Source organism: Camelus bactrianus, chromosome 2 (assembly GCF_048773025.1).
Source record: "Camelus bactrianus isolate YW-2024 breed Bactrian camel chromosome 2, ASM4877302v1, whole genome shotgun sequence".
NCBI classification, from domain to species: domain Eukaryota; kingdom Metazoa; phylum Chordata; class Mammalia; order Artiodactyla; family Camelidae; genus Camelus; species Camelus bactrianus.
Genome location: NC_133540.1, coordinates 45,625,043 through 45,646,976, shown reverse-complemented (window position 1 = coordinate 45,646,976; position 21,934 = coordinate 45,625,043). Strand labels below are relative to the sequence as shown.

The 21,934-nt window shown below is 35.6% G+C and overlaps 1 protein-coding gene across 3 annotated transcripts in view; it reads left to right on the top strand.

The window, feature by feature from the left end:
• INTU (inturned planar cell polarity protein) overlaps positions 1-21,934 on the top strand; it is a 73,496-nt gene that overhangs the window by 21,869 nt on the left and 29,693 nt on the right. For all 3 annotated transcript variants that reach the window (XM_045514958.2, XM_010952567.3, XM_045514959.2), the window contains exons 3-5: positions 6,908-6,993; positions 14,938-15,141; positions 19,413-19,531. In XM_045514958.2, the coding sequence (XP_045370914.1) occupies positions 6,908-6,993; positions 14,938-15,141; positions 19,413-19,531 (409 nt within the window). The remainder of the gene's footprint in view (positions 1-6,907; positions 6,994-14,937; positions 15,142-19,412; positions 19,532-21,934) is intronic.

Sequence of the window (21,934 nt, the reverse complement as noted above, 5' to 3'; positions counted from 1 at the left end):
GTGAATGAATAAACTATGTAAAAAGAAAATATGCAGGGGCCACAGTTAGAAGTTAATATAAATACAGCAAAATGCTGATAGTGTTGGGTAAGTGTTGAAGCATTACGGATGATTATTTTCTCTACTCATTCAAGATTTTAATTTGATGATTATGTTCTGTATTTTTTAAATTATATACTTTGGGGATAAAGAATGGATGATTTTCATGTCATGTTGAGTTTGCTAATCCCACAAGATGCTCCTGTGATGTAATTTCTGACGTGCCTCTTTCATAGTGACATTTTGCACTGCAGTCACCCCATAGGCAGGCGTATCATGAAAACTTTGTCCTGGTCAGTGCAGTTTGCTCAGGATGACCTCTGCCATTGTCTGGCTGGAGGATGACCCACCATTGACTTAAGTCCCTTGGTACAGTGAGACTGGTGCCTCTTCCTTCTTTCTTTTCACAACAGCAGATTCTATTCTGATTCTTCTTTGCTGGGTTCCTGGGAGTTTTGCTACCTTTTTTGGTGCCATTTTTTGCTGTGCCTGCTGCCAGGGGCTTGCATGTTTATTTTTATATTCTGTTTTTGTGTTTTTCTTAAAGTTTAATAGCTGATAGCTCGTGGACTACCTGTTGCCAGCCCCTGTCTTGGTCTAGAGCAAATGTTAGTTCCCCTTTTTTCCACATCCTAAAAACTGCACATCACCTCAGTGATTTATTTTTTCTTCAAGTGTACCCATTTAAATGTTGGTCATTTTCACTAGGTATTTTTTGAGGATTGGAAAGGATAGGGTTAGAGAAATTACACATTAATGTTCTAAACACTTACACCCCTGAACACTATTTCTGGGAAACAATAAAGTTTTTATTTCAAAGTCTTTTTGTGTTAGCTTCTAATGTTCTCACCTGTGATCACTGAATAAATTTATTTTGTATAACACCTGTGCTAAGTTTCTCTTTTAATTAAAAAATTTTTGAAGTATTTTTTAGTTTACTTTTTTAAAAATCTTTTTAATTGAGGTATAACTCCATTCATAACATGCACACATCGTAAGTGTATACTCAGTAAATTTTGACATATGTATATAACTGTGTAACTAACACCCAGGTCAAGATACAGAATGTTTTCAGTACCCAGAACACTCCACATCAGTCCCCGTTCCCAAAGGTAATCTTCCAAAAGTCAGAAGTTTTCTATCAATAAAAGTTGTTGAACTTTATGTAAATGGGTATATGGTATGGAAGTATGTGGTGTGTATTCTCTTGTTTCTGTTTTCTTTAGCTTATAATCTATGAGAAATAGCCATGTTGTCACTACGTAGCATTCTGTTGCATGAATATATGCTATTTATTTTTCCATCCCACTGTTGATAGACATTTGGGTTGTTTCTAGTGAAAACAGTTGAAATGCTCTTTTGAAAAGACAGATTTGGTTTTTATGAACGCATAATGTATGGTTTTGTTCTCTAATAATTTGCAGACTGTTATTTGGTACACATTTTTATTTTCTTCTGTAATAGTTGTAAAATTTCAATATTTTTAATGAAAGTAACTCTGCTTGTTTGTCTCTCCTCTCTTACCATCATTTTTTTCCCCACATTTTTATCCGTGGTACTTGATCCACCAGTAAAGGAAAGACTGAAGCAGTGAGTTCACTGGAAAGACAGGCTTAGAGTTTTTAGGCCTTTGTTGAGGGCTTCTGGTGCAGTTATTTCCCTCTACAGATGAGCACCAGAAGAATTGCGTGACTTACCCGAGAGCAGCCAGCCAGTGATAAAGCTGGGACCCATGTGTTGTGAATTCCACACAGAGAGCTTTCACTTGCCATGTTGCTCACTTGGATGGGCAGGGAAAGTGCCAGAAGATTTCTCTTTAATGAAAAAGAAAATAAATACTTAATCCTTTCAAAATGTAATTTGGAAACCACTATTAAGTTACAACAGTGTAGTTACTGTTTACCCCAGTGAGTCCATTTTGAGACATTTATCCTGAAGAAATAACCTAAAACACATCTGCAGGCCACAGCCAGCGGAGCAAGTCAGGCCCACCACCTGTTCTTACGCAGTCTGCAAACTGAGAATGGTTTTAACCAGTTATAGTGGTCAGAAAAATAAAAATAAAAAGAGTGATATTTTATGATATATGAAAATTATATGAAGTTCAAATATCAGTGTCCATAAATAAAATTTTATTAGAACACAGACACATTCATGCATTTATTGCTGCTCTCAAGCTACAGTGCCAGAGTTGAGTTGCGACAAAGACCATGTGGCCTGCAGAGCCTAAAGTATTTATTAATCTGATCTTTACAGAAAAAGCTTTTTGCCTCCAGATGTAAAAAGAAGAAGCACTATGTGCATTAAAACATGTTTTGAAGCATTTTTTAGTAAAAATAAAAAGGAAAAAGTATGAAAATGTACGGTTATTCAAGTTGTAATTAAATAAATTGATGTTATTTGACAATTAAAATTATAATTCTAAGAACTATATACCAGCATAAAAATTCTTCCTATTTGAGAAGTTTAAAAGGACAGAAATCCTCTATGCCTCATTTGTATGAACAGAGGTAAAGACTAAAAATAATTTGCAAAAACAATCAGGGCTATAGTGCTGGGGTCACTGATAATTTTTACAACATTTCTGTAGTATTATTTTCTATTTAATGAGAAATAAAATCCTTACACTAGTTTCTTATCCAGCATCTTTAGAGAATGTGATATTTTACTTAATATTCTAAATGATAGTTAAAATATATGAGCTACCATTATTCAAGGACTTCAAGAATGGTAGTTTGGGAAGGACCTTAATTTTGTCTACTTTAGTGTTTGCATATTATAGATGAGAGGTTGATATTGAAGTTTAAAAAATAGAATAATTTTTATTCTCTGAAAACTTAAGAAGTCAGTAAATACACTAACTTGAATGTATAAAATGGCATTATGTAACTATGTTTCAAAAACCAGATTCTTTCCCCTCTGAAGTGAAATTCAGCTTAATTTAAATGATCAAATTAAATTCACAATCTGATCCTATGCCACTGCCTCATCCGTATTTCCCAGTCCTTCTGTACATAAATACCCACTTCTAACAAGCCTGATTTATTTTCCTTATGACCTCTCAATGTACCTTGTATATCCATCTGTTCTTTAGCATTCACTGACTCTCATTTGGTGCTTAGACAAGGTTGCTTTATATTGTTAAGCAGGTGTCTTAATTTTCTATTGCTGCTGTGACAAATTACCACAAACTTAGTGATTTAAAACAGCACAAGTTTGTTATCTTGTAGTTCTGGATGTCAGAAGTCTTAAATGTGTTTTTCTGCACTAAAATCAAAGTGTCTACAAAGCTGCATTCCTTCTGGAGTCTCCAGGGGAGAACCCGTTTCCTTGGCCAGCTTCTAGAGGCCACCTACATTCCTTGCCATGTGGTACCTTCCTCCATCTTTAAAGCCAGCAGCATAGCATCTTCAAGTCTCTCTTTCTCCTGCCTCCTTCCTATAATAACCCTGTGATCACATTGGGCTCACTTGGATAATCTCCCAATCTCAAGATCCTTAATTTGACTACATCTGCAAAGTTCCTTTACCCATGTAAAGTAACATATTCACAGACTTCAGAGGTTAGGATGTGGGCATTTTTGGAGGACAGTTCTTCTGCCTACTACAGTGTGTGTGTTTTGTAAAATGTGAGTTTTAATTTTTTTTTTAATATATGCTTATTGTAGACCATTTCGAAAATGTAATTAAACAAAAAATATAAAAAGCCCAATCACCCAAAGGCAGCATTTTGATATGTATCCTTTCTTTTTCCTACATTTATGGGTAACAATTTTATTTCAAAATTTCTTAAACTGTATATCCTTTGTGTATAGCATATTCATATCATATATGGAAGAGTAAGCAAACTTCACATATGTATTTTCATAGTATTTGGTGCCTTATGTAGGAGCCCTTCAGTACATATTTATTGTTTGATATTAAGTAGATGCTGAGAAACTGATGAGTTTTCTCAAATACACTTTACGCTGAAGAGTTGATTTAAACATTGTGATAAATTGATTCCTTTCTTTATGTTTTATTTGATTCTTGAATGTATCTCTTTATACATTTTCCCTCTTATTTCTACCCATCCATAATCCCGAGGTAATTTCTCATTCAATGATTCAAACCAATTCATGCAGTTCATTTCCTTTCAGCCTTTGAAGTGGGACTATGCATACTAATGACTCCCATGCACTTGTTGAAAAGAACTTTCCCGGAGTGCAGGCTGCCCACTGCAGTGATGTGATGTCCAGGAAGCCTGCCATCTCTGAGTCGCTTCACAGAGATCCTCAGAAAAACTTGAGGAAAGCAAATATCTGGGGAATGAGAAGTGGATATAATACTTCTTTCGTAGAAAGAGATAATTTTCTACTAAACATTTAAAACTATTATGTATATACTGCACTTGTTCTAAAATTTATTTTCGTATCTTTTGTGATGATACATGTCTCCTATTTTTAGTGGTTTGTTGGACATGATGCTTTCAGATGATAGTTCAGGTAACACTAAACTACAGAACTGTATTTGTTAGGGTTTGGAGAAAAAAAAAAGTCATGTGGGACATTATCTAATGGAGTTTTAGTTTAAAGGAACAAGTTTTAAAATGGTTTCACTATGTTGGTGTCGTGAGGATAGCATAATCTACTGACAGCAGACCTCATGGTTAGACTGGTCTAAGTGGTTTTGTTTTACATCGGTGCTCCTATATTTTGTTCGTCATTCTTACCTGAGAGCAGACAGCTAGGCAAAGATGAAGAGACTGTCTAAAAATACTTTTTACATCTTTCTTACTATGCTTCCTAGAGAGAGGTTCAAATTAAGTCTAATGTGTACAGCATAATGATTTGCCTTATGTACGTGATGAAATGATTACCACAGTATGTTTCAAGAACATTTATCATTTCATATCGATCTGAAATTAAATAAATAGAAAAAAATTTCCGTGTGATGAGAACTCAGGATTTATCCTCTTAACAATTTTGATATATAATGTACAGCAGTGATAATTATATTTATGTTGTATGGTACATTCCTAGTACTTTCTTTTTTTAAACAAATGTTGGCTATTTATCTATTTATCACTTTTTTTTAAATGGAGATTGTGGGGATTGAACCCAGGACCTCGTGCATGCTAAGCACATACTCTACCACTAAGCTACATGCAGTACTTATTTATGTTATAACTGGGAGTTTGTACCTTTTTGACCAACTTCATCCAATTCTTCCGTCTCCCTACCACCTGTGGCAACCACAAATCTGATATCTTTTTCTATGAATTTGTTTGTTTTTGAAGTACGATTGGCTTACAACACCGTATTAGTTCCTATTACACACCACAGAGATATAATTATATATACATTTCTTACTTTTAAGAAAAACTACTGGATTGGTCAACCTGCTGCAATAGCAGACCATCATGTGTGGCTTGGTGGAACTCTCACCTGCGGAACTCTCAACTGAATACCATCTCTTGAGCATCTAAACCTAGTGTAGGCTAATGCAAGCTTTCATGAGCATGGCCTAAGAAACTCCTCCTGCTCATTCCTCATTTAGTCCCTTTCCCGTATGATCAAGTATAAAGGTGAGCAAGGAAAGAAGGGAGAGGGAGGAACAGCAGTAGCCAGAGTAACGCCAATTTCTTCTGTTCCCCAACCTTCATTCCCACAGGGCATGAGGAAGAGGGCCAGGTGACACCTCTATACATAGTGGGTTGCATTAAAGGAGAAGAACTTTGAGCTTAGGGAGCATGAATCTTTTATAAAGAACAATTATTAACAGTAAGATATTGAGGGAGACACTATCCTTATTGTACTGTTTACATTTGCTCTGGAGGGAGACATTGTCTTGTCCAAAACTGTTCACCATACAAGCATCCTTGAAAAAATAATACAGAACAAAGACTTTCAGGGCCTGGGCTTGTGTGGTGTACAGAAACATGAGAGACCAATGGAGTATTGTCTACCAACACTGTTTTATCTATATATATGTTTATTATCTTAAACTCCATGTGGGTAGAGATTTTTGTCTGGTTTGTTCAATTCTGGATCTCAAGTGCCTAGAGCAGTGCCTAGCATACAGTAGGTGCTCGATAAGTATTTGTTGGGTGAATTAATGAATAGATGAGTATGAATTATTTAATCAATTTCCTAATGATATATTTAGGAATGATGAGAAAAAATAACCTTGGTATGTGCGTATTTCTATTAATATAGCTCACTGGTGTTTAGATACTACCTTTATGTTGTGAAAGTAAATTTCCATTTTAACAGTGATCTTTATTATATTAAAGCCATATATTATTAAATTTGATAATATACACATTTAAAGAGAAGCCATGGAAAAGGAGATATATACTAAAACATGTTATGGGTTTTGATGTGGTTGGGGACTTTTGAAACAAAGAGCTGTGTGTAGACACAGATCAGCAATAGCAGTGAATACCCAGCTTATTGAGTTATGATGTACCACATGGATTTAATTAAAATTTCAGCTGCATTTTTTTCACTATGGGTCTAAGTGGTTAGATTCAATTTTGTTAAGTGCAGGACTTGGTTTACGCTACAAATTTTCCATTTGTCCCTTGGGTTTATGTAATTCTCCCAGTTGTACCAAAAATGAAAATATTCATTCCTTTAAATATTCATAGGTTATATTTAGTTGTGGTGCAATGTTGGGCTGCATTTAATTTAAGAAACAGTGGAGTGGGAAGTTCGCTCTGCCACTACAGAGCTTTACAACCTTGGACAAGTCCCCGAATGTCTGTACCACATTTTCCATTCTACTTTGAGGAGATCAGAATAGATGCTTTTTTAATGTTCCCATTCTAGATCTTTTTCTGTTTTGGATATTCACGCATCTATCGTTCATTATGATTCTGTTTTCAGGTGATGTCCTTGTTGCTGTGAACGATGTAGATGTGACCTCTGAGAACATAGAGAGAGTTCTGTCTTGCATTCCTGGACCTATGCAGGTGTGGACATTGTTTTTCTGTGTTTTATGATGAATTATATGAAATAAGTATATCGTGCTATTTTTTTTTAAATTCTGAAGGTAGTCATGTATAATGGGTAAGCTATACTTACACTCTTGGATAATTTTCAAATGCTTGTTAACATTTTTAGCTTTTGGAGATTGTTCCAAAGAGAGAGAGAAATATCTACAAATATCGAGTCATGCAGGAACAAGAACAATACTAAAAATATATATAATGACCAACTTTGCATTATAAGTACCATATGTGCTGATGAGAGTCCAATTCCTAGAAAAGTCATTTAAGACAGTCATGGAATTTTCTATTCTCTTAAACTCTAGTTTCTATAAAGTTTTTTAATGTAGTTTTAAACTACATTTTAAAAACTATTCTATTTTGTTGAGTTTTTTCATTACCTAGTTTAGCCTCACTGCTGAGCTTTTGTTTAGCTACTTAATGAATTATTTTTCATTCCTTCTAGGTAAAAATAAATCTCTTTCTTCAGTTACACTCTAAGCATTGACATTTTGTATTACTGATGACATTTTTTAGGTCATTAGATGTAGTCTTAAAATGCTGTACTTCCTATTTGTGAATGTGCTGCTCCTGTTAACATCAGGAATTGGCTTTCTCTCTTTGAAGAGTTGTGGAGGATGATACGCTTTCGCTGGCTAGAGGCTCTGTCAGGTGGTGAGAGGATGAAACAGTTTTTGGATTGATCAGGATGAAAAACAGAAGGCTTGATAAATCAGAATCTTATCTGTATCTGATAGGAGATTCTGAAATAATAGGTCCCATGATGATAATTCTTGTTTTCTGAGAAACAAGGTTTCTCTTATGTTCACTTCCTTCTCCCAATACACAGACACACACACATGCACGCACACACACAGATGCTCAGTAACCTTAGCTAGCATTGGAAATGCCAAATGATAGTGCTAGAATAATTGTGGCAACCAGCAACCAGCAATGCCTAGGCGTGGATAGAGAGATGGAGATGGAGACGGGGTGGTGTTTGAAATAATAGCAGTCCGGTGACACCAGGCCTAGTGCCGGAGTAGGGTGTGCTGTTACCCCTTCAGCTGCTAGAGGAAGGGGAGCAAGAAGGGGGGCAAAGGTACTGGGGCACCTCAGGGGGCTCAGACGGCAGCTACTTACCATTCAGTAATGAAGAATTACAGTGTTTTAACAACTGAAACAGCCTCCCCCATGTACACTGGCTGCACCTCAGCCCTGAGTCAGGGCTCCTCCTTTCTCGCCCATGTCAGTTGCAGGTGTACTGCCGGAGTTCAGCCACATCCTTTCTGTCTGCAAAAAAAAGAGTTATGTTTCCAGTGGAGTTACATTATATGTATATTTAATTAACATTTGCAAATTCAGCTATGCACACTTGGCAGAAAAAAGAGGAGAAAGAAATAATGATTTAAATATTTTGGCCCAATTTCACCCATTTCCATGTCCTCATTGAGCATGAAATTGGAGTTGTGTATCTGCTGTTTGCCTAGTTCGCCTTACAGCTGCATTAAGTGTGCTTCTATGTTCAAACAAATGTGTATGTGTATATACAAGACATATATATAAAATATATATATGTTTTTATGTATATGTATGTGTGTGTGTGTGTATATATATACATATATATATAACAACATGACTGTTAAGTGCCTATTCTTAGAGCTTGTGCCAAAATGAGGAAACAGCAATTTGTCTCAAAGATGGAAGAAAAACTGTTGCAAGTTGGAATTATCATATTGAGAGAGTATGTTGCACTCCAGCACAGCCTTGTCTTCTTACTGTAATTTCAAGGGGATTTTTACTATATACAAGTTGAGAATTAGGAAGGGAACTAGTGGCTGTGCCAGGAAGTGTTTTGGTGCTTTGCTGATACCATTTCCTTTGATAGTTTCATTTATTCCTCATAACCATCTGTAAGAGTCTGATCATTTGTGTTCCTATTTTACACAAGAAGAAAAAGAATCTAAGAGAGAGTTAATGATCTGTCCATGGTTGCAGAATTAATGACTCAAAGAACTGGAGCTGGTACGATCCTTCCGTTTCACACACAGGGGGGTGGACCTTTGTGTCTGCATCCCCTTCCTCTTGCTGGGCTAGAACTAACTGCAGCAGACTTGTGTCAGAAAAGGTTGTTTTACCTCATTTGTATCTGTTGCACTTCAAACAGTTATTCAAGCAATAAGAGGAATGCGGATTTATCAAGAATACCTTAGGAGATGTAATTTGGAAATACCCAACAGTAACATTTTTAACTTATACTCAGAGTATAAAAATAGCCTGAAATGCTTTTTGTCATCCAACAGAAGATGCCCTGGGACAGTGTGTAATGTGGTGGAAAGGTCACTGAGGAGGAGGAGGGCAGATCTCTATTTCAAACCTCTCACTGAGCAAGTTTCCAAACTCTCCTGGGTTTCAGTTTTCTCAGAGGGGATTTGAGAGAATAAATCTCAGAGCCCTATTCCAACACTACAGTTCTGTGTTTGAATTTTAAATAAGTTCTGTTATAAATAGATTGAGAATACCAGAGTGAAGTCCCAAGGCGTAGCCTATGTACTAGGTGAGGCACAAGGAACCCAAATCATTTCCTTTAAAGCCAGGTTTTAACGTTCTGCAAAACAGTTGTCTTAGATTCTTCAAAAATGTTAATATCATGAAAGAAAAAAGGGTTGGGAAACTATTTTAGACTAAGCCAGGCTGAACTGACATACAAGCAAATGCAGTGACTAATCCTGAACTGATCCTGCGCTGCAGTGGGGAGCAGCTGTATTGAGACAGTTGGGGAAATTTGAATATGGACTTTATTACAGATTAGTATTGTGTTTAGTATCAAAATTCCGAAGTGTCACAATTATATTTGCTTGTGTATCCTTAGGAGACATGTGCTAAAATATGTAGTGATGAAGTTTTCAAATAGCTGCAAATCATGATCAAGTGGTCTGGGCCAAAAATTTTTTTCCATTCAAGTACAGTTGGTTGCAGTGTATCAATCTCTAGTGTACAGCATAATGTCAGGCAAAACAATCTTTTAAATACACAGAGGTGGTGAGAATGGTAGGAGAGGGGAGAAGAGGTGGGGAAGCAAATGTGACAAAACAGTAACAATGGGTGAGGAATTGGTGAGGAATACAGCTGGGGGAGGAATATATAGGTAATCAGTCTTCTTCTTGCGACTTTCTTTAGGTTTAAAATTTTTTTAATAAAAAGTTGTGGGTTTAAAAAGAAAGTTTTTAGAAATTCAGATTACAAGAATGAAGGTACAGGTACTCTTCTAATTTTTTACTTTTGTGACCTTGGTCTGCTGCCACAGCTCTGTGCACTCATTTATTCAAAAAGCACGTAATCATACAGGTAGAGCACCATCCCCTCCCTGGGCCTGATCAGGGGGTCAGGTCCAAACATTGCAGGTGACCAGGACTGATTGCATTGAGCACTGGGCCACAGCCAGTTTTCCTCGAGCTTTGGAGGAAACCAACTCCTTTTCTGGGAGATCAATCTACAGAACGTTAACCTTAGACCCATACCTTCTAAGTACTTCTTAGGCCTGAAACAAGAAGAAAAGGCATCTTAAAGGAGATGATACTTGTGTAGAATGTTTTAATGTTTATTATTTCCTTGTTCCACAAAAATGATACTCATATATACTGTGGAAAAATTAGGAAGTCGACTGGTAAATTTTTTTGTAAGTATTTGTAACTTTTTTTTTTTAATTTTCAGAGCCCAGAAATAACTAGCTCTTTCAGTATTTTAAAGCGGAGGACTGAGGTGATCAGATTTTCATTTTATTAACATATTTAGACATTACTGGAGGTTGGGAAACCAGGTGGTCGGTTTTAGTCCAGAAGAGAGGGGGTGAAGGCCTCAGCAAAGGCCTTGGCTGTGGAGATGGAGGAGAAGGAGTAGATTTGATTTAAAGTATGTGGGAAGCGAAGAGGATAGCACTTCCTACAGGAGAGAGCGGAGTCCAAGATGCCTTCCAGGTTCTGTCTTCAGCGGTCCTGTGAGATTGCCCAGGAGAGGAGGATCAAGGAGAGAATTTACTGAGCAGAGTAGACTCAATTCCTTCAGAATTTTGACTAAGGAATATTCAAAGCATCTGCCAGGCAAAAGAGAAAGGATCAGGCTTGCAGAGAGCAGCAGAGATATTGTGAGAGAGACGGTGCAGACCATGAGGCAGAGGTGAGAGTCTGGTCTGGCTCTGGAGCTGCTTCAAACCTTGACAGTCTCCCTAGGTCCCGTGTGTGAAGAGGAAGACATGGTAGCTAATGAGGAGAGAGAGGGTTGGTTTGTTTGGCAGGGGCTGGAGAGACATTGCTTGTTGCATGGGATGGGTTGGAGATAGAAGTAGAGGAAGCAACAAGATTTTGGAAGTGGTAATTTATACAGAGCATTTCCTTGGACCTGAGGGAAGCCACGTCATCTCTTGAACTGGGAGGGAAGGCAGAAAGAAAGGATGGGCAAACCGCACAAACAAGAAAACATTTTGAGGGAGACAGGAGGTGATGAAACTTGTCACAGGTTAATGTCCATGGAGGAACAACAGAAGACCCTTTTTATGAGAAGCTTCATGTAAACTCAAACGGAAAAACCCTTTTTACAAGAAGCTTCATATAAACTATCTTAGATGTTTCTTAATTAAAGATTTTTCGTATAGAACACATTTAACATCCTTAATATTTACATATACCAACCCCTTTAAAAAAAATAGCACTCAACTCTTAATTTAGTTATCTATCTCACCCTTTTATCATTTTATCAAAGCAACCAGATTTCCTGACATTTATAACTGCTTAACATGTAAGCCTTTCAAAATGTCTTGCTAAAGAGTAATTATCTTTGCATTAAATCAGAATGGCGGCTAAGATAGTTCCTTAAGGAATGTTAATGGATGGTTCTGTGGTGTATTTGTTTGAGTTCTTGTCGTGGTGAGAGGAAAAGGTTGTTGCACCACAGACAAGAAATGCTGTTTGTTTGCCAAATGTAACATTAAAGTTCGTTTTCAAGTGTGTCCTTCTTCACTAGGCAGAGCAAACCAATCTTAAAATTTAGGTTGCTGTTGCCGCCTAAGGTAAAATTGGTAAATTTTTGTCTACCAGCTCATTTCCTTTTGTCATTTTTGGTGAGTCATACCCTATCTTTTGACCTCCCCAACCACAAAAATCTCAGCTGAAAGAGATGCGCTCCCTGTTCGGAGGCATGTTTCTTTCTGCAAGGACCCGTCTTTCTCCTTGTTCCACATCTAGGGTGCATGGCTCTCATGGACGCATAGCCGACCCAGCCTGCCTCTGTGACACCTGCTTCCTTAGGATGTCACTCATCTCGTGCTTCCTACCATAAGATTTCTCACCCTCCCCTCCATTCACATACCTAGCTCCTCCCCAGAGCCCGGTGCCAGGGGAACAGTCTTCAAAGCTCCCTTCTCTACTGGTACAAAGTCTGCACTCAGGATTTTCCCAGATTCTAAAGATTTCTCACATTTCCAAGGAAACCACCAAAGACTCCCATGTATTTTATTTGGACCCTCCGAAGTCCTCATTCTCAGATAAAAGAACCCCCTGACCACCAAGCCATTTATTGCATCAGATCTTTGTTCCAGAATTTAATATATTTATGCTTATGTTTCTGTTTTTATCTGTGTATACATAGGTTGAGCATTACCCACTAGAACAGATGCCACCCTTAGAACGTAGTCTTTCAGGCCATATAATGCTTACATGTTGCCTATTTGGGTCAAAATCTCACACCAAATTTTGTTTTTCATATCTCTCTAAGATCATTTCTGAGAGTGTCTCTTCAGCTCTTCCTCACCTTATCCTTATATTAATTTTCCTCAGATAACTCTTGATTGTTCCCATATAGGGTCTCTAATTTGTTTTATATATTTTTGTTCAGCTTTCTTAATTTTTTCCCTCCGAATATACTAATTTTCTACTCAGCCTTTTTAAGTATTGTATTCTAATACTGAGGGCCCATTTTTCAGCATGAGGTTTGCAGAAAACATTAAAAATTTAGTAAAGGTTGAGATTTTCCATTTGGAATATTAAATGTTTTGTGAAAAAAAGCATGATCATTGGACTTAGAAAAATTTCATGAGGAACTTCTCCCTTTTACTCTCTAGTTGTGACCTGGTTCATCTTAACTCTAAATATATACATATTGATGAATTTAGACCCCATGTCTCTTTTCCGCTTTTTAATAAAATAAAATCTGAAACCTATTTTAGAAAATACATTTATTTAACTTAATTTACTTTAGGTAGACAAAGATAACTTACTGCCTCTGAAATGCCAGACAGCTACAGATAAGCAAAATTGAATACAACCATAAATAGTCACTCCCTGCCAATCAAAAAAAAAAAAAAAGAATATCTAGATATTTTTCCTTTTGAAAGGTTTTATTCAATCAGGATAGATTTATTTTATAGTACAACACTAACAATAGCTGGGTGAGCTGATGGGATTATGAATGAATTTTTAAAAATAATGTACTTAACATTTTTGCTAAAAATATATAAATATATAAAACTCATTCTTAAAAAGAGTGACAGTGATATGTTTGGTGTTTATCATATATTTAAAGTTGGCCTTAAAAATGGTACCTCTCAATAAATTATTAAAATAGGGATTGTTTATCACTGTCTTGATAATAATTTTTAAATGTTTTCTCAAAATGCAACTTACTACATATAAACAATTTTATCTGCTTTTAAATATTGAAAAGATTTCTTTTTTCCCTCAGTTTTATTGAGGTATGATTGATAAAAACTGTACATGTTTAAGTTATACAGTGTGATGATTTAATATACATTTATTCTTTATTCTTGATCAAGTATGAATTTATTTTTTGATTTAAAATGTAATCTAATTTTAAAAATCACTGCACTTTAAAGTCTAAATTTAAAATTTTATGGATTGTTACAATTAGAATGTCCCATTTTACTCATCTGTATTCTGATAAGGTCTTAAACATTAGAAATATTTTGTGTCTGTATAGCTTATGATGATGTCCTTGCTACACAAAACTATATTTAGTGAAAACTTCTTTTAGTCAAGATACACACTGGTGCGCCTTTGAATTTTTTTTTTTTTTTTAATGGAGGTACTGGGGAGGTACATGGTTAGCATTCACTCCACTTATTTCCCTCCCCCGCCCCCTACACTAGTGCTTCTTTGAAATGAGCAAGCTATCTTTGGCCAGCTGGCATCTAGACACATATCTCCATTTGCAAGGAAAGGTAATTGAGAAGTAGAAGCTACCTTTCAACAACTGGAAAATGGCCACATTCTGGACTCTTACCAATCTTGTTTGACATCAGGCCATGAAATTAAAACCATCTTGATAAAACTGATAATCTTCTTAGGGCCATGATCCAAGATCCAGCATGTGGACAGTTTTTTTTACTCTTCTTAGCCTTTATTCTAAATGATCACAAAGAATGTCTAAGAGAAGAATATTTGAGTATCACCTCACTTGAAAGGAGAGCTAATTCTGGTTGTATGAGATTGATTTTAATCTTGAATCTCTTCCTTCTACCTTCCCCAGATGAGTTAGTGCTGTTGGCATTTATAATATAATGTTGCTCTTTATTACACTATCAGATCATACTAATTTTTTCCCCATGGCATTTCTTGTATTTCTTGTCAATACTTAGAATACAGTGATTAAGCTTAAATTAATGAACTTATTACAGAGAATTATACATTCCTACTCTATAAGCATTTGTAATCATATGTGCCAGACATTGTCCTAGGAGCTGGAGATACAAATATAAACAGAGTACACAGTCCCTGCCATCAAGGAGCCCAATGCTCTAGGATGACTTTTATGCATACTGCGCATACCTGGGTGCATATGTGCACATACAGATCCTTCTTTGTGAAAACTGCAGCTGATTTTCCGTCATTGAAAAATCAACCTTTTAATTTTTTAAAGGTGAAACTGACATTTGAAAATGCATATGCTGTGAAAAAGGACACAACTCAACCAAGACAGAAAAAGGCACAGTCAAACACTAGTGATTTGGTAAGACTTCTCTGGGGAGAAGACATTGAAGGTATCCAGCAGAATATCTTAAACTCTCCTCACATCATCATGTATCTCACACTACAGCTCGACTCAGAAGCATCAAAGGAAGAGGTGAGTGTCTTCTTGACCGTGCAAAGGAAAGAAGTAAGGACTTTTCGTAGTTTTCCAAGTGAATGATAAGCACTTTCCTCAGTCATTCTGTGTCTTTGTTGTTTTTGTATGTCTCTTACACACAACAATCTTCTAATTGACAAGCTCAGTGAGTCCATTTATAGAGATGACTGAAATAACTGAATTTGTTTCCTCTACTTTAAAATTTTCTTTTTGAACTGCTTTTTCCATGTTAGTTTTAACCCATGTATTATTATTATTCTTGCTGTAGATGCTTCTATCTTTTTAGGGATTACTCTTAAAATTTTATCATGATATTTGTCTTAACAGATTGTAAAGTAAAACACTGTCTTAACCCCCTTTGAAAATAATTCAAGACCCTTAGTATACCTTAACTCCATTTCTCTCCTCTTCACCTGCATGCCATTGTCATCAATATTTTAGTGCTGTCATTTTTTAAAATTCTGTAAATTGGGCATAATTATTACTAATAGTACTACTTATTATTATAATACTTTATAATATTATAAAATATACAAAGTATATATCATAAAGTGTATATTTTATATCATTGCATACAGTTGAATCGTCTTTAAATTTACATGTATGCTTACCATTTTTTCACTATTCTTACATCTCAGACTGTCCTCATTCGATCATTTTTCTTCTTCTTAAAACATATATGTAAGTCATTGTTTTTTAGTAAAAATAAGATAAAAAATTACTTTTGTTGTTATTTATCTGATGATGTCTTTTTCACCCTTTTTGAAAGGTAGCTTTATAATGTTGCATTGTGAGACTAGGCCAGTCGCTATAACAAACAATCCTGTCTCAGTGGCTTAACATAATAAAAGGTTATTTCTCATTTCAATGTCTGTGTTCCTGGTCAATTGGCTCAGTGATGTGAGTCCTTCATCCCCTGGTTCCATTATTCCCAAGGGTTTCAGAGTCCTCTCTCGGATCTTCTGCATCTAGTTGTCCGGTGAGGGAAGAGAGAAAGCATGCAGTATCACAAGGGACATTTCAGAGACTTGGCTTAAAAGTAAGAACATCACTCTGCTCATGTTCCAGTGCCTGGAACTAGCTATATGGTCTCTCCCAATGCAAGGAGGTGAGAAATGTCGTCTTCCTGTGTGGCCAGAAAGAAGATGAAGTCAACACATGGCATTGCTTATGCCAACTAGGTAGAAAGTTGTTTTCTCTAATCTGTTTGCAGATAGTATTTCTTTGTATTCTGACTTCCATAATTGCTGTTACTGAGTCTACTGTCAGTCATTCCTTTTTAAGGAATCTTCTATTTTCTTTGTTCAGGTTCTTGCTTCTGCTCTGTCCAAACTGTCTTTTAACCTCTCCATGGTGTTTTTTGGTTTAAACAGTCATATTTTTATTTTTAGAAGTTCCTGAAAAGTTTTTAACTAATCTACATGCAAATCTGCTGTGCTAGTCCTGATCGTCTCTTGTTGCTCACTTGTCTTAGTGATTCTGTACTTTATTTCTCTAAGCACTTCATACATAGCTCTTCTCTATTCTACATCTTCCCATTCCAGTATCTCTAAGGCCTGGTGGAGACTCTGGCTTGTGGTGCTTGCCTTCTTACATCCTTCGGTATCGAGTGAACTTACTGCTTGATTTTATCTTTGTGAGTCCCTTGGTTCTAAGTGGGGAATGCCTTCTTCCAAAGAGAATTTGCCACTTCTGCTTGTCACAGAGCTAGGGCACTTCAGCCTTACTCGAGGGTCTGGGTTTAACACAGCCTTACTTAGGGGTCCTAGGCTTAGCTCACCTACCTAACCACTAGCCCAGTGCTCAGTGTCCTTACTGAAGCTATTGTAGGTGTCAGCCCTCAAGACCACTTGCCTGTCCTTCTGCCCACTAACCACTCCCTGCTGAGGCCCAGCTTGCCTTGCAGTGCTACGGAAGGGAGTTGGAAGGATACGGAAATGATGTCCCTGGAAACCTCTCTACTTCTATATCCAGCAATTCAGCAAGTATATTTTGGCCATGAATCTTGTAGTTTTACAGCACAAAGTTGTCTCAAAGCATCTAGTTTATCATGATGCTTTGAGCAGAAGTGAGATCTGAAAAGTTTTTACTTAACATACATTTCTTTGCTTTTGAAATCCTTGCAGCCTATGTTCTCAATGCCAAGGCCATTTAATCCAAAGGATGTATTTCCATCGATAGCTTCTTCATAGATCAAAATTTAGTCAGTAACTGACATGGAAAAGAAAGGACTTACTTATATATATTTTTGTAATTTTCTGTGTTCTGAAAAAAGACGTGGGGACCTAGAGTTAATAATTGTAATTTCTTGCATGTGTTACTAGTCCTTTATGTCTTTAAAACAAATGAGGAATTTAACCATTTGTTATATAAGACACACAGCACATTTCTGGGATAGCACCCTGAGTCTGTCTGGGTCGTCTCGGGGTAGGATAGCACTGAGGCCTTTTGTCACCCTTGCCTTTCTTTCCATGGGAAACTGTGTAGATGTTTCTCAGATGAACAGGTTTCTGTCTGTTGACAGCCCTGTATCAACACTGTAGTTAGGAGAGCCTTTTTATTCTTATTGTACAGAGTGGAAGCTGCTGCAAATGCAGGCTGCCAACAAGGGCTTAAAAATACAGCTAATTAAATGGGTTAGGAACTGTGCAGCTTGCCAGGGCTTGAATAGTGAGGCTTTCCAGGCTGGTCACTGCAGAGCTTGGAATAGACTCTCTCAAATGACCTCTGTACTGGTATTACTTGTTTTACAATTAAATGGCGTAGGGTCATTTTGTTTCCGTGTGAGTTACGTATTTAATAACTGCTTGTTTCCTTCAAGTTACAAGATTTGGAAATTTCAAAAAATGAATCAAAGAGTAAGTGGTGTTTGTTTAAAGTGGTGTTTGGTATTTGGCTAAATACAGTAAGTATCTGCCAGTTAAGGTTTAAATTTATTAAGTAGACATAACAGATCTTAACTGATCTCTGACTTAATTTTTAATGATAAAATGTTTTGTAACTGTTTTTACACTAGAAGTATTGCCAGAAGAGAGAATTTGGCCAGCATATTGCATAGCAATTTTCATATATTCAATGTGCTTAAAAAGAATAAAAAACAGATGTATCCAGATAATAATAAATATCATTATTTCTTTTTGTCCTAACGTAAAAGTTGCCAAGACATGGACTCCAAGTCACATAATTATTTCTTGTAAAGAGAGACCAAAGCAAAGTGTAGAACACTCTTTAGAGAGAGAACCAGGGAAAAGATATACTATTTTAAGAGTTTGGGCTTTCAATAATGACTATATTAATATTACTGGATATTGTCATTAAACAGTGTAACTGGAAGTTACTCTGAATTCTCTGTGATTTCCATCTAGAATTTTTATTTTGCCTGCTTTTAATTTGCCTTGTGAGAAAAATAGCATGTGGCTTTAAGTAACAGCAAAAAAGTGATGTGCAGAATACATCCCTTTGTGTAAAAGTTCTAGCAGTGTACTTCCTGATTTTGAAATTTATTTTATTTTGTAAAACCTATTTATTTCCTGGGAACATGCTCTTCTTGAAAATAGAAAACTATTAAGCATTTTGTGAATTACCTTATAGGTTTAATAATTTCCATAATTTAAAATGTCTTCTCTTTCAAAGTTTGGATTCAGATTATTTTGTGTTGGGCAAACACTTTCAACTTTAAACTGAAGATTTTATAGTATCATAATAATTCTTTCTTCCTATCTGCACTAGTTTAATTTTGTACTCTCGCTTTGTAAGTTTAACTGCAGTCTTGCCTTGCGCTTAAATAAGATTTAATGGTTTCATCAAAGATGAAGATTCTTTAGAAGTTAGTAATGAAAGTAATTAAATTTAAAGACTCCTAAAAGTTACATGTGGTGTCTGTGTAGATATGTAACCATAGGAGATAAGAATATCTGTATAATGAAATATAATAAAATACTAGCATTTGAATTTATTGTAAAAGAGATTAAAGTTTGAAACATTGTTTGAAATTAGTTGTAATTATTTCAACTAATCAGTGTCCTACTCTGTATATATAGCCTGGCCAATTCTGACAGTCTCTAACTTGTTTTTTGGTATTTTAAATAGTAGGTAATGTGTTAAAATTCCAGGCATACTTATCTCATGTTTGAATAAAACTCCTAGGGAAACTGAAAAGATGCATTTTTTTGTTCTTTTCTTAATTGAAGGTCTGAACTTGCCATGAAAACAATAGTGATTGGAAAATTTGGTAGGGGTTGACATTTCTGTTTCTTTTCGTTTAACAGCAGGAAATCCTTTATCATTATCCAGTATCTGATGCATCTCAGAAACTTAAAAGTGTGAGAGGAATATTTCTCACACTCTGTGACATGTTGGAAAATGTAACTGGGACACAAGTTACTAGGTAATAATTGATTTTTATTTAGCTTTAATTCTCTGCCTTTCAAGTTCTTTACATTGGTTCTGACAAAGAAAATACCAAGGCAGGTATCTATTATACAAATGTATTTGTAGCTGTAATGTAAATATCTATGTGGCAGATATGATATCTGCAGATATTTTGTTTCTCATGTAAGTTATTTCTTTCTAGTCATCTGTTTAAAGTGTAGGTTCTCAGTACATCTGCAGAGCTGAGTGTTTTAGTACACTTTAAACAGCAAAGTTGGACTAATGACCTATACTTTAGAATTTCTTCATGAAGGTGATATCACTGAAGCATAGCATTTAATGAGTCTGGGCTTTTCCACGTTTTTATCTTGATTATTAACTTGCTAGACAATACCTTTGTGGTTGCTAAAAATGACTGAACACTGAATTTTTCATATACTTCAGAATATTCTGTTCTTACAACAATGATAGGAAAACACACAATACTCATACACTTTAGGAAGAGTATTCAGAAGTCAGTATCATCTGTGCAAGTTCACTCAGTGATGGATAAGCAAACTGATATCAAATGCCTTTTTGAAAGTTAAAGTACATCATAGAGTCAATTATAGAGCCTTGTATCGCATTCCACATTGACTCATCAGGCCCTGTCTTTGAAATGCCCATAGTTAACTTATGAAAGGAGAGGGCTCAAACTCTTGTGTTTTGTTTTTGCTTTTTTTCATAAAATAAATCTGTAAATGATAAACCATTTTTCTTCCTTAATAGTGCAACAGTTTTAGACTTTACCAAAAAAAGTTTACCTTTTTTAGAACCCCTTAATACTGATAAAATATCAAGTTGGATTTTCTAGGCTTAACTTTTCTTTTCCCATCTTCTGGTTAAAATGACTCCTCTAGGATTTTAAAAGATAGGATCTGCAAGACAACAGGAAAAAGAATTTCTTTGTTTTTCTAAATGAAAGTGATGTTTAACACTGGGACTTTATTAATACAGTATATATAGAAAAGATTGTTTTATTTCAGGATACTAGTAACTGAGGGTCCATTTAGTGTATAAATGCATTCATAGAAACATGTCATAGGCCTCCTTTTATTTTTTTAAATAGCTTTATTGAGATATAGTTTATGTATCATACAATTCACCTATTTAAAGTATACGATTCAGTGGTTTTTGTATATTCACAGATATGTGCAACCATCACCAGAGTCAATTTTACAGCATTTTTATCCTCTCAGAGGGAAACCCTGCACCTTTTAGCTATCAATCCACCTACCCCACCCCAAGGCCTAAGCAACCACTCATCTACTTTCTCTCTATAGATTTCCCTCTTCCGGACATTTCAGAAGAATGAAATCATACTATGTCACTATTTGTAACTAGCTTCTTTCACTTAGCATAAAGTTTTCAAGGTGCAGGCCTCATTTTTAATCTTATTAATAATAAAATTTGTTTTAAGTTTCTCCATGTGGATTTTATTTTATTTTTCTCAAAAGTACAGATATTTTACATGATATTTAGATCTTACTAGATAAGATATGGGTTAAACATGTGGAAAACAGTAAATGTGTATAGGAAGACTTTTTTGTGAAAGAATCAATGCAAAAATAAATATGTCAGGGATTCCTTAGCAGTGTGTGTCCTTTGTTGCATGTTTTAAAACTACAGTGAAATTAATTATGACTACAAATGAGTCTAATATTTGTCTATGCATTTTTAAAACTTTATAAAGGCAAAAGTATAACCCTTTTGAAAAAAACCTGTTAGCAATTCATATTTAAAATCCCACACATTTATCTACTGCAGTATAGAAGTTAACACTATATCCTAAGAACTCAACAGATAAAGACTGACGGATGTATTTTAATTTCAACAAAGAATGTTTTTATTTTATCTTCTTCCCACCACCTCCCCACACTGTAAGAAAGAATCATTCTCTATGTTTCCATAGTTGACTATTGTATATCTCTTTAGAATGCATTCAATTTGTTTTCCAGCTTTATCGAAATATAATTGAAGTACAGGAAACTGCACACATATAAGTGTATAATTTGATCATTTTTGACATTGGAATAGACTCAGACCATCACCACCATGAATATACCTATCACTTAAAGTGTTTCCTTGAGAACACGTTTAAATCTGACATATATTTCAGTTACTTGTTTATGTATCTGTGTCCCATACTAAATGATCATCTTGTAGGCTGGAGCCACATCTTTGTTTCTTTGTAATCTCTTTTAGTAAACATGTTTATAGGTAGACAATCAGAAAAGATTTGTTAAATTAACACACTGGGATGGAAGCTTTCTTTTGAAAAAAAATTGTATATATTCAGTAAATGTTAGCAAAAGATTTTCACCACTTTTTTGCTGTAATGGGTCTACTTTTGTTTGAACCAGAGTTTTGTGGATTTTTT